General features: G+C 45.9%; 1 protein-coding gene across 1 annotated transcript in view; it reads left to right on the top strand.

Annotated features, from left to right (window-relative positions):
- Positions 1 to 12,511: 12,511 nt before the first annotated feature.
- The window catches only part of GLB1L3 (galactosidase, beta 1-like 3), a 26,683-nt gene continuing 25,859 nt past the window's right edge, over positions 12,512 to 13,335 (top strand). The window contains exons 1-2 of the mRNA XM_012729496.1: positions 12,512 to 12,612; positions 12,799 to 13,011. Of these exons, the coding sequence (XP_012584950.1) occupies positions 12,512 to 12,612; positions 12,799 to 13,011 (314 nt within the window). The remainder of the gene's footprint in view (positions 12,613 to 12,798; positions 13,012 to 13,335) is intronic.

Genomic DNA, 13,335 nt, shown 5'->3' with positions numbered 1-13,335 from the left:
GAGAGGCACATCAAGACCAAAGGACCCACAGCTAGACTCTGCCTGGGGAGCCCCTGTTGGGGACTCCAGGCTCAGAAAGGCCATACAGGGGCTGGTCACCTTCACCCAGAGAGTGAAGACCTGAGGTCCTCTTGTAAATGCAGGGGTAGGAGGGCAGAGCAACACCCATATGGACAGGGCCTTGGTAGGAGGGGGAGAGAGGTCAGGACATGGGATGTCTGAGCCAGTTCAGAACAGTTTGCACAGTGATCCTGAGCTGAGTCTTATGACTATTTCTGGGTCGCATTTGTTTCGGGAGTGAAAACTTAGGGTGAGTCTGACTCCGAGTATTTCTGTGCTCAGTGTGTTTACAACAGGATGGATGCCTTTCCATTATAGGTCCCAGATAATAAGAACCATTCAGCAAAAGCTGAACTATTAGCAGAGAGTTTTACTAAAGCACTCTTATTTGTGGGCTTTTTCAACATTTGCTATCTCTCCAAGATCCTCTCTAAAGTTTCTCCTCAGCATAATAAAAAGCTGAAGCTCTAGTGTGAATTCACAGTCCTCAATATGTGAAGAGGCTGTCTAGTCCTTTTCTGGAAGGCTCTAGCATCACCCCTGGGCTGTATCACTTGCATGTCTACAAAGAACTCTGGGTCGTTAATCACTTATTTTACACTCACCCTTCCCATGCTTCACTCATATTTTGTTTTTCAGAATCATTATTATAATGTCTTTTGCATATGCATTAAAGACTTGAAATGAAAATTCTCTTTTCTCTGCATCTTAGCCTTACTTTAAAAAAATGGTTAAAATATGGGCCCTCCCTGGTGGCGCAGCGGGTTAAAGCACAGCACTAAGAAGCTAAAGCCACTTTCGCATGAGTTCGATTCCCGCCTGCCCCGGAGGTGACCACATGGCGTGGCAGACCTCTCCACCCGCTGCTCCCCTCAGCAGTGTACTTCGTTGATCTGCCTGTTCTGCTCCCCACTCTGTCCCTGGTGAATCCTCTCACCCTCCGCATCTCTGGCCTATACCCCAGTTCTGTATGAATAAATAAATAAATCTTTAAAAAAAATGGTTAAGATATAGAAAGGGTGGCCCTCCCTGGTGACGCAGCGGGTTAAAGCACAGCACTGAGAATCTGAAGCCACTTCCGCATGAGTTCGATTCCCGCCTGCCGCCTGCCCCGGAGGAGACTACATGGCGAGCCAGACCTCTCCTGACCCGCCCGCTGCTTCCCTCAGCAGTGTACTTCGTCGATCTGCCTGTTCTGCTCCCCGCTCTGTCTCTGGTGAAGCCTCTCGCCGCCCCTGAGCCTCTGGACTGTACCCCAGTTCTGTATGCACAAATAAATAAATAAATCTTTAAAAAAAAAAAAAGATATAGAAAGGGCACTGACTCACTCCTGGTTCCTGGCAAGATGCTGTCTGGCAGTTCCCCCAGCCAACACAGAGGGGCAGGGACTATAACTAGCTTGCGTGCAGGCTGTGATGACCAAATTCACTAATGGGGTGTGGTAGGAAATAGCAGGCCAGGGATAGAAAGGCAGTCGGTCCCTGGGCTGGATGATGGAGGCTGGGAGGAAAGGAGAACGTGCTTGTGATTTTTTTTCCTTCCTCTACTGCTCTATTCAGGTTATTGCCCCCATTTTCTGCAGAAAGAAAGTAATGGGTAATCCTAGTTTCTCAAACATTTATTTTAGGAGAATAACTTGCAATTGAGTATTTTCAACGTCAGGTTAATGGAGGCATGGAGGCATGGCTTGATGTCCCAAGTTGTTACTGAGGCAAAGGCTGCTTTTCAGATGATAACTGTAGAGTTGCCAGGTGCCCACCTTTGTTTCATAGCCCCCCTCAAAGATAGTAGCCATCTGAGTTTTATTAGTAATTAGCACATGAGCAACAGGTTCATTATGAGAACCAATTATATTAATGTGTGTTGCAGTTATAAAGTAATCTGGCATTAATGAGCTTTGTACAAGTATTTGGCATTATTGCCAGATATTTCAGTAAGTGCTACAGAAGACAGGTGGCCTCTCAGAGAGAAGAGTCATGACTTCTTGTTTTTTTAAAAGATTTAATTTTATGCATACAAGAACTGGGGTGTAGACCAGTGGCCTAGGGTGTGAGATGATTCACCAGAGACAGAGTGGGGAGCAGAACAGGTAGATAGACTGAAATGCACTGCTGAGGGGTGCAATGGATGAGACAGGAAAGGGCTGCTGTGCCATGTGGATCAGCTCCCTGGCTGGGGATCGAACTTAAGCTGTAGTGGCTGGCAATAGCTTGATAGTGCTGAGATTTTAACCCCTGCACCACTAAGGAGGACTTCCAAAAGTCATGACTTCTTGTCTTGGAGACTCTAGGAACTAGATTTCCATATGGTGGGAAAAACTCCAAAAATCTCCAATGTCATAGAAAAACGATACCTTCTAGTAGGAGCAAAATGTGGCCCCAGAGAGGAGTACTGTTTCATTTACAATACTTGTGCCTAAATATTGGGCTGAGTACAGGAGTAAATTGCTGGCTCCCAGGTGAAACAGCTTGCCCCAAAGTGAGAATGCCCAAAGGCTGCAGACATTTTCTGACCTGCCAATGGTCCATAGCATTAAATGCTTTTACAGGACGCTGAACTTGAAACGGTGTTCTGGTCTGTAGAGCACATTTCCAGACAGGCTAGAATACCTTTGCACAGACCAGTGGACCAACACTAATGACAACTGTAACCCAGGGCTGGGTAGCTCAAGGCCTTTCTGTGGAAACAAACAGCTTCTCGGTTACTCAGCATTTATATTCCATGTGCAGAGGGCCGTGGACCTAGGTACAAAGCCACTCCATCTGAAGAGAGGAACCTGGACTCACAGAGCTAACAGCATGTGTATAACCAACATCTCTGTTAGGGGCCTCTCTGTTTGCGCAGGGGTTAATGTCTCAGCACTATCAAGCAACTGCCAGCCATTGTGGCACAAGTTCAGTCCCCACACCAGGAGCTGACTCACATGGCGCAGCAGACCTTTTCTGTCTCATCCACTGCTCCCCTCAGCAGTGGATCTCAATGGATCCACCTGTTCTGATCCCTACTCTCTCTGGTAAATCCTCTCACCTCCTCACCTTTGGCCTACACCCCAGTTCTTATATGCATAAAAAAAAAAAACAAAATAAATCTGTTAATGACAGCACCGAACACTTCTTCTGATACACATGGGAGTTGATGTGATCCCTTGAGATGGCCTCCATGGAGTCAGTTCTGCTGACCATCTGCATTTACTTACCTTCGCACCTATCTATACTGCTCTGTTGTTGACAAGGTCCAAGGTGCCCAGAACTCAGGGGATGAGGAACAAGAGAATTCAAGGAGAACCAAAACATTCTTCCCTTTTTTATGATCTTTTCTTTTTTTTGTGTGTTTGCTTCTCCTGAGTAGACCTATGGGAACAGACCCATAAGTGCCTTCTTTGATGATGATGTAACCTCTAGTTACACCTTAGAGGATGATGTAACCTCTAGTTCATATTTTGCCAGGCCAAGACACCTGGAAGACATGGTCTGGGACACTATCTACCCTGGGTGGTGGGAAAAGTCCCAGGACAGAGACAGAACTTTCTGTTCTCATGGACTAACTCGGTTAAACAAGAAGTCAAACAAATCTGATGTCTTCAGGCCTGCTCCCATCAATTTTCTTGACCCATTGTTTTTATTCTTAATTCCCACTCCCCCCAGCCTGTACATCCTGGAGCTTGGCTGCTGCAGAAACAGGGAGTTACAGACCATGAGATCAGACTGGTTCAAACTGGAAATGCGGGCATATGCATGTGCAAACCCTCAGGGTGTCCAGGAGCCCACGTGACCAACTGGCCAATGATCGGTGCCCACAATTAGCAACATTAATGCATCACATGAAGACAAACATATGACCTGTGACAAGTCCACACTCCTTGCTTCTCAACCAATAGAGTTTAATTCCTTTGTTCTCAACCCCCAGCCCGAAAACCTATATAGTACCCTAGCCTCCCACCTTAGAGCCTCTTGTGTCCAGAGAGGTCTCCTTTGGGTGTTCTTTCTTTGCTCCTTTGCCAGTTGATGAACACCAGCTCCCTACCTGCCCTTACTGGGGCCTCTGAGGTCTTTTCAATCTTGATTAGATAGTCTCAAGCTCCTCTCATGGGCCTGGGGTCAGTTCCCCTTGGTCCATCCCTCTGGTTCTGGCTGTTGCAGCAGTGGACATAGGCTGATTTGCTCCTGGCTTATCCTGTGTTGTTGGAGTCTGAGATCAGACCCGAGGGGCCTCTGAGTCCCCTCCTTTGTTCTTTGAACTGTATCTGCCCTCTTTGATGCCCAGAGGTCATCTGTGATGATGGTATGGCTGCTGTATAGCATGTTGCTTTGGGAATGGTTTGTCCCCAAGAGGGACAATAAACTTCAATTATTTGGGCACATTTCAGTTGGAACTTGGAAGGTAAAGAAGGGCAAAGAAAGAACAAAAACTCGTTTTCCATTTTAGATATGGAATGAATATCCCCAGACAGCCCTCTCTACTACTCCAGGTATAACTCAGCATGAAAATTCCTTGTGGTGTCTTACATGTCACCTCCTTTTTCTCAGACTATAAGAAGCCACTGCTGTCTCACCCCCCAGCAAAACTGTGGAAACCTCTGGTGTTCATCAACCTGAACTGTTAGCTATAACAATATTCACCAAGCTTGGACAAACCTGCAATGGTTTGACAGGAGATAAATCTGGATGGTCCCATTCTCAGTTTTGTTAGTGGAGACTGGGAGGGGTTTTTCCCTTCTCCTATGGTGACAGGTCCTCACTGTGACCATTCTAAGTGGCCCCTGCTATATATGAGCCCATTGACTTTCTGTCTTTCTGTCTTTCTGGATCACTGAGTATTATGTCCCCTTGTCTTTGAAGTTAGTGTCTGCTCACCTGTTGAAAATAAAAATTTATCTTCTTGATCATTCCCAGTTTGGCTTGAAGGAAGATGACTGGATGTGTTGATTTAGCTGACTGTGTGCATGCAAATATCAAAATCTGAAGTTTAAGATCTCTTGTTTATGATTAACAACTGCCACCCCCCCCCCATGAAAACCTTAAGCAGCAGAACTTGACACAAGTGAGTTTATCTGAAAATAAAGCCTGCCATAAAGGGTGTGATCCTTTGCGGTTACCTTAATGTGAATATTCCAGATGTATCACAGCAATAATATTAATATATTCCGCAACAGATGTTCTCTATTAAAATGTTCTTTCTATGACTTCACTTTGTGTAGGTGGGGGAGTTGAACCTGGTTCTTTGGGAAGTGGGGCTCTCCCACTTGTGCTGGGTAAACTTTTTAGTTTACACAAAGCCTTGGCTTTGCGTATTGAAATGCATGAGGTGGTTTCTGTAGAGTGGAAGTTATACTGTGTATCTGTTTAGCACAGCATGGCCACCCTGAGCCACTGCACTGAGCAGTCACTGTTGCAATCATCTTTTCACCTTAGCAAGCAACTTCAAGCTCTGGAATGGGAAGGTACTGTCCATACTGTTCTGTGGGAACATTCATTTAATCTTTGCGCTTTAGTGATAGAATAGCGTGATCTCTGTAGACCCTTATAAAGCATTCCTGCTATTACCACCCACCAGAGGTTCAAGCGCTCGCTGAAGTGTGAACTTGAACATCGTTCTGTTCTGGATCTTCACTGGTTGCCCCTTTCTTAGGGTCAGTCTAAATATCAAGCACAGCCTGAGGACTTTTCTTCTGCTGCCTCAGCTGCCAAGCACCACCTTCTGTGTTTTGCTTTAGCAATTCCAGGACCTATATTTCTTTGCTTCTGGCATTGTATTTTTTTTTTTTTTGCTTTGATTGTTATCATCTCCATGTCCTTGCACATTTATAGGCCTGGAGAATCTCTCTCAAGAGCCTGTTGAGGAGAGCAAGCTCTTTCATGCCTTGAGCATAGCTCTCTGTGCAACACTTGACCTATGGCACCTACACTTGACCTTCTCTTTACATGCTCAACACCTTCTCCGGGATGACACTGGCTGAGGATTGAACTACTTGGATCTACAGAGTTGAATGTATGGTATCACTCAAGACATACACACACACACACACACACACACACAAAATTTTAAACAATTTTTAAAAAATGACTTCAATAGATTTATTTTCTACCCATAGTATTTAGATGAAGAGTTTTTTCCCTGTAAGTTTTAAGTCTCAGCAGAAGACTGCTGTGTGTTATTACTGAACTTTGTCTGTGGAGGGGAACCCTCCTTCTGGGGGGCAAAGTAATTCACTAGGTGTCTGCCAATGTGCCTGTAATAAATGTCAGTGTTGGCATCTGACTTCTCCCTGGCCAGTGAGGCCCCTCTTAGGAGGGAACTGTAAAGTGTGTGATATCATTTTGTGAATAATGCAATCTGCAGTGAATTTACCCTCCATAATCACTGTAAGCCCACTTTAAAAACATTATCCTAAAGGACCAACTAATGTTTATTTACTTGTGCTCTTTTGATAGGCCTCTCCTACCCACATTTTTCATGTAATAACTTTAGATAAAGCAATCAGTTACCTTGAGAATTGTTACTTCTCATTATAAAAGGCAAAAGAACATTTAATCAAACTAATGAAGAAAAATGTTTAAATATGCATTCGCTGGCTCATAAAAATTTGCCTTTTTATTCATGTCAAAAACAAAATAATGAGGCCCTTCCTGCTGGCATAAGCTGTGAAAGCACAGCACTATGAAGATAGTGTAGCCGCTTCAGCCCAAGTTTGATCCCAGGCTAGGGAGGTGACCCACTTGGCACAACAGACCTCTCCTGTGTCGCCTGCTGCTCCCCTCAGCAGTGTACTTGTTGATCTACTTGTTCTGCTCCCCACTTTGTCTCTGGTGAATCCTCTCACAGCCCTTGCACCTCTGGCCTGTATGCATAACCCAGTTCTGTATGCATAAATAAATACATCTTAAAAGAAATAATGGCCAGACTAGTCCATTTGAAGGGACCTCAGGAAGTTTTTATTTTGATGGAAATCTATAGCATGAACTTATTGGGAAAATGTTAAATAAAATAATAGCTCAAAATGTGAAGTAGGGCCCTCCCTGGTGGCACAGCGGGTTAAAGCACAGCACTGAGAAGCTAAAGCCACTTCCGCATGAGTTCCATCCCTGCCTGCCCCGGAGGTGACCACATGGCACGGCAGACCTCTCCTTACCCGCCTGCTGCTCCCCTCAGCAGTGTACTTTGTCGATCTGCCTGTTCTGCTCCTCACTCTGTCTCTGGAGAACCCTCTCACTACCCATGCACCTCTGGCCTTTACCCCAATTCTGTATGCATAAATAAATAAATATTTTTTTAAATGTAAAGTAAAACAAGAAGACGATAGAACACAGTTACATCTCAAAGTGCTGGCCTTCTGGTTAGGAGCACATCAGCGTGACAGTAAACTTGGAGACAATATCTTAAAGCAATTTGTAAATAAAATGTTTTGTTTAACATAAGTTAGGAATCCTAGGACAAGGCAGTTTAGGTCAGTGTTAATTACAGTGTGTTTTTCGAAGTGGTAATAAGAAAATAATGTTCAGCCATGTTGTCTCTGATATATCTTGCATCTTCCCCTAAGAAGTGTGTCAGTGGCTATCTTACATTAAATAAACCTTGTTCAAATTAAGTTCAGCAGCCAAGATGGTTTATTAAAGCCCAGTTACCAAAAGAAAATTTACAGTATTATACATGTTATAAGGTTTATACAGAAATAAAGAGCTAATTTTCTGCAGGGTTTGTCTTGAGTGTCCAGGGGAGTTATCAGTTTCTATCTACAGTGTGGCTTTATCCAGCACTCTCCTTTGGTAGCTTCAAATACATAGACTATGAACTTCTACAATGGAATTATAACTTGGAAGTGAAGATCTCAATACCATGGGAACAAAGGAAAAAGTTACCTACTAGAACAAGTCAGTACAGCAATAACATTTCTTACTGAAGAATTTTTCCTTATAGATAAATTAACTACTCCCCCTCCTGCCCCACAAATGGGAAATCAATGAGCATTGTTTCCCCTTCTAAAGATCTATGCTTTTGTCATTTATCATCCTAAAGTGCTAAAGCAAAAAAGTAGATACATGAACGCAAGTTGGAAACCAAAGTAAGCTTGCTGGACATGTCACATCCTAGATTTACAGTAGCTGAACAGCAACAACAAGGAGTCACTCAGTGTCTTTCAGTCACCTCTGTAGAAATCATCAAGATGTCAGTAAGCCAAGTGGAGCAGTCTTCCGTTTGAAGACTTCTGCTTCCACTTTGAAGGCCCAGAGAGGATCATTTGTGTACAAAGCCCCCAGAGAGTGGGGAATGGTGTCCAATGTGTCCACCAAGTGTTCTCAAGGGACACCCATGCAGTCTCTCACATCACCCACCATCAGTTCACCTTTCACCTGCATCCTCCCAGGACTTCAGTGAAAATCCAACATGCGATTCATCTGCCATTCCGGTGACACTTTGGGCTCATCTACTTCAGGAAAACTATGCGAGTTGCTTCCTATGATCACATTCTCGCAAATCCACTGTGGTAGCCAGGCTCAGCTTATAGCATAGCCACAGGAATAGCCAAGAACCTGTGTCTGAGGGCATGCAGGCCCATAGTGATGACATGATCTGCCCCAGTCACCAGGGATGCACTGACCACAAGTGTCGCAGAGGTTGAAGCATCAGTCCTGTCCTTTTTATTTTGTGGGGTGCCTGGAAGACTTGAGATCAGCGAGCACACCTAAGGTGACAATGCAATTTTGCAGATTGTGGTTCATTTTTCTGCAGTCACTCTGGGTGGTAGGCAACACCCCTCACATACTTTCACCAGTCTCAACTCTGGTCTGCTGCTCGCTGGTATCCCCTCCCAGATCCTGGTCCCAGCTGTGCTGAAGGCACTGGAGCGGCATCAGGGGATACACGGGGGTGTGTAGGGGGATGGATATTGTAAGTTGAAGTCAAGCCTGTAATTCACAATGTAATGTGAGAGAAAAGGATGATTGTTTCACTGAGTGCCCTTGAAAACACAAAGCTGTCTCCGTGTCACCTTTGTTTCAAAAATAAAAGAGAAGAGGCTGGAAGTTTATCAGTCCTCATAAAGGCAGGGAAAATAAAGGGTAAGAGCCACTTGGTGGGGGCTGCCCATATTAATTATGGATATTCTCTGTATCTTGTGTCTATCACATGGATTTTCTGGCTCATTCATATGCCAAGAAGGACAAGAAGTTTTCCTGTGCCAGATTGCATTTAATTTTAAAGACTGATTATTTTTTTTGTCTCTGAGGTGTCATCTTTAAATAGGTTAAACCTAGTAATTTGAAAGTGTACACACTCTTGGGCAGCAACATTTGTTACCCAAGATTGTACTGTATGTATTTATTAGAAGAAACTGAGATGGCTCATCTGAGCGTTACTGCCCCTTGCTCTAGAGTGAGTGTCATAATGAGGCCATTCATTATGTTCTGTCACTCCACCGTACGTCAGGGAACACTTCACTTGCCATAAGGCAGTAAACTCCTTTGTTTGGATGTTCACCCCATGGGATCCACTGCATGATTTTAGCAAATTAATTTTTGAATGCAAAGAGGAGCTTGCTTATCTACATTCCCATCATAATGGGAAACAGATTAAAAACAACAACAACGAAATGAGAAGTAAGCAGACAAGAAAATAAATACAATAATTAAACTGTCTAATGGTGCTATCGAGAAAATAAACAAAGGATGGGCCATCAATCATGTAGTTGACAGGGCCAAGTACCTATTGAGATTTAGGATGGTCAAAGAAGCCACCTTGAGCAGGTGCATTGAATGGTGTACTTAAGGGTGAAGAATCAGCCATGTGTGTGGGCAGCCGTCCCAACACTGTAACAATATGTTCAAAGGTCTAGGACAAGAGGGAAACTGGAAGCTTGAGGGGGGCTGTGGCAGTGACTTCCCAGGTGACACCTCTCAGGTGGTGTGGCTCTTATGCACGATAGGCGGGAAACTGATTTTCTTTTCAGTAACGTGGGAAATCTCTCCCTGATTTATATGACCTGACTTCTGTATTAAAACAGTAGATCTTGCTGCTCTGTAGAATAGTGATGAAGGAAAATATGGAAGTAGGAGAGAAGAGTAGGGGGCAGAGAGTGTACAGAAGAATGGTAGAATTGGACAGGTTCAAATCATACTTTGGAGGTAGAAGGGGTACAATTTGCTGTAGGCTCTGTTTTTGTTATCTATTGTTGTATGATAAATTGCCCCAATATGTTGTGGGACAGTATCTTTTCAATGAAGATAACACACCTTTGTTCTTTCGAATGAAAGAGGAAAAGCAGACTTTAACGCAAAAAGGTCAGATTTCCCTTCTTCATCCAGACTTCAAATCTGCCTTATAAAACAGAGTGGGCTCCTTGCTCTTCTCCTGCTGGTCAGAGTCAAACATCCTGTGTTTCTCATCTCAATAGATGTCATTCCCATCTGCCCAGACTCCTGTTTACTGGAGCATGGTGATCATCCCAGACTCCTGTTTACTGTCTCATCCAGTCAATTGCCAAGAGCTGCCAGTTAAACATCACAACATTTTCTGGAATCCATTCCCTCTTAGCATCCATCTCTTGCTTAGCATCACCACCATGAAAACAGCTCTGGCCCTCGACCTCACATCACCACCAGGGCCACCGGATGGTGTACTGTTTCCCATCAACGCCCTGTCCCTCGTAGCCAAATAATCACCATAAAATTAAAATATGACTTGGTTTCTGCTTGAAATCTCTGGAAAGGACCCAAGCTGCTTTGCATGGCACCCTCAGCCATCCTGACCTGGCTCAGCTGTTCCATCTCTCCAACCCTATTTCTTGCTACTTTATAACCAAAGAATTCCAAACTGTTTCTCACATGTACCATGGAGATACTTTCAAGCTATTTCCACTGATAGCAACTGTGGGGTACTCACTTTGCATTGTTTGACACTGTTTGACAATTCTCACTCATTTACCAAGATTCATTTGGGGGATACCACACCTCAAGGGTAGCTGCCAGTGTCCCTGGTCTGGACACCCACTGCTCCCTGTGAAGTCTTTATTCTGCTCTGGTGCTGGTTCATAGTCACAGCTCTGCTGAGGGTCCTGAATTCCAGACTTGGGAGGAAATAGGGTGTGGATGCCCACAAAGCTCCTGGGAGTGGGGTTCTTCGAGAACCTGGTGGACTGGGTATTTGTACCTGTCATTAGGACTCTTACCTCTCCAACAACTGTCCGCAGGACCCTTCCCACAATGCCCAAACCAGTCCTGGGCCTGGCACTCACAGAGGGCTCCAGCCTGAGAGTGCTAACTGGAACCCAAGGTCCACTCAGAAAAGTTGCTCAATTTGTGGAACCAGATGTTCTTGTTCTGGTTAAATGCTCAGTCTCCTCTTCCTCCCACTCATCACTGCCTTTATGCCCCAGTCGGCTGTGGTTTACAGTTTAGGAGCTCAAGGTCAGAGCGATAACCCCAGGCTCTCCCACTTGCTGGCACCCGCTGAGAGACTCCCGCACACAAGGGCCGAGACATCCGGTGCATTCACGGATCTTCCCCTGCCTCTGGACGCAGTCACCCAGTTGTGGTGGCCGCTCGCAGGGGGCCTCTGTCCCCACGTCCATCTGTCCTGCCCTCGTCAGCCCTGCAGGGGCAAACCTAAGGCTGTGGAGAAGCGGCTGGAGCTGCACGAGAATCAGCGCATTTGCCTCGCGGTGATGGTCTTGTCGCCACCCTTCAGGTGACCAACGGGCTTCCCTGAGCTCCACCCCTTTTCCAGGCCCTACGGTGCGACCCTTCCTAAAAGGCCATTCATAGGAGCGCGGAGACCTCCCTCCATGTTCTGTGGGTCAGTCAGGCATCCCTGGGACATTCCTGCGACAAGGGCCCTGAGGACATTCCTTTCCTTTGGCATCTGCAGTTTCTCTCTACCAGCTCCCCTTTCAGGTCTCTCCTCCAGCTTAGCTGCTGGCATTTAGTCACAGCTCTGTAGGTCCCCTTTGGTTGGGGGTGGGGGGGAGAAGGGGGGTTAGGGAGAGTGGGAAGAGTAAGGGGGTGGAGGGGCTTGGAGGGGGAGGGCTGCATTTCAGACTTGGGAATGGATATGAATGCCCACAAGGCACCCTGCTGGCTTGTAGTGGGGTCCCCCCTGAACCTGGCAGATTGGGTGCTCATGCCTATCTCCAGGTCGGTTATCTCTCTAACATCTGTTCCCAGGACCTCTTCCCCCAAGGCTCAGCCCTCTCGGGCCTGTGTAAGCACCTAGGACTTCAAGTCCATCCTCAATAGTCTGTCCTGACCCAAGTGGCCTGGTCGTGCTGGGTCTTCAGTGGACCCTGGCAAAGGCCAGCTCTCCTGTGTGTGAGGCCAATCTGGGGACCTGCCCACCAGGCCCTCTCCTGCTCTCTTGCCTCTAATCTGTCCCCAGCAGCTTTCTCTTCCTTACAGCTCGACATAGCCACTGTCATTTTTTTCTTTCTCCTTTCAGCCCGAGTCTCTCCTGGAAAAGAATCATGTGCATATTCTTCCTGCCATTTATCCTATCCAGTTTTGCTCCCCGAGCAAAATATAAAGAGAATCATATATATAAAGAAATGAAGTCACCCCAGATCAGGTGTGCTTGAGGGGGGGAGGCTCCTTTCTTGGAGAAATTTGTATCCAAATCAGAGGCATGGGCAGAGCCTATCTTGCCAACAAGAATATCTTTGTTCTGAGGAGGTCAGCTTTCTTCAGCCTTGCTCTCAATTTCTTCCTCCTCTTGCTCTCCCTGCACTCGGCCACTCTCCCCCTGCTCCCCCAGATTTAATTACCACCATCTGACCCCTCTGAAGCTGAAGAAACGATCTCTGGGACTTCAGACTCAAAGCAAAGCTGGGAGTAGGCCACACTTCACCCTGGAAGGTCAAAAGTTCCTCATCTTCGGGGGCTCCATCCACTATTTCCGGGTGCCCAGGGAGTACTGGAAGGACCGCCTGCTGAAGCTGCAGGCTTGTGGCTTCAACACAGTGACCACGTGAGTACCGGCGCCAGCCCTTCGCGGTCTTGCCACATGTATGAGCTCCAGCATTTGCATCTGGGCTTGCAGGCTGTGGTTGGGGGCCCAGGAGGAGGGCTTCTCTTCTGAATTATTTCAACATGTGACTGTGAGGCTTCATGACCCAGCTGTCACTAACCTCTCATACTTAATTTGCTGCAGTCAAAATTTTGGGCAGGAGTTAATGAGTCAGTGATATCCTCAGGAATCTTCAAAGAGGGCATCGCTGGGTCCCTTGGGACACTTCGCTTAATGATATGCTCCAAGTATATGCACAGATCAATATATGGTGTTTTTTTTTTT

Source organism: Condylura cristata, unplaced genomic scaffold (genome assembly GCF_000260355.1).
Source record: "Condylura cristata isolate star-nosed mole 26May11 unplaced genomic scaffold, ConCri1.0 scaffold00025, whole genome shotgun sequence".
Taxonomy (NCBI): domain Eukaryota; kingdom Metazoa; phylum Chordata; class Mammalia; order Eulipotyphla; family Talpidae; genus Condylura; species Condylura cristata.
Note: the sequence above shows the minus strand (reverse complement) of the source record. Positions and strands in the feature narration are given on the sequence as shown.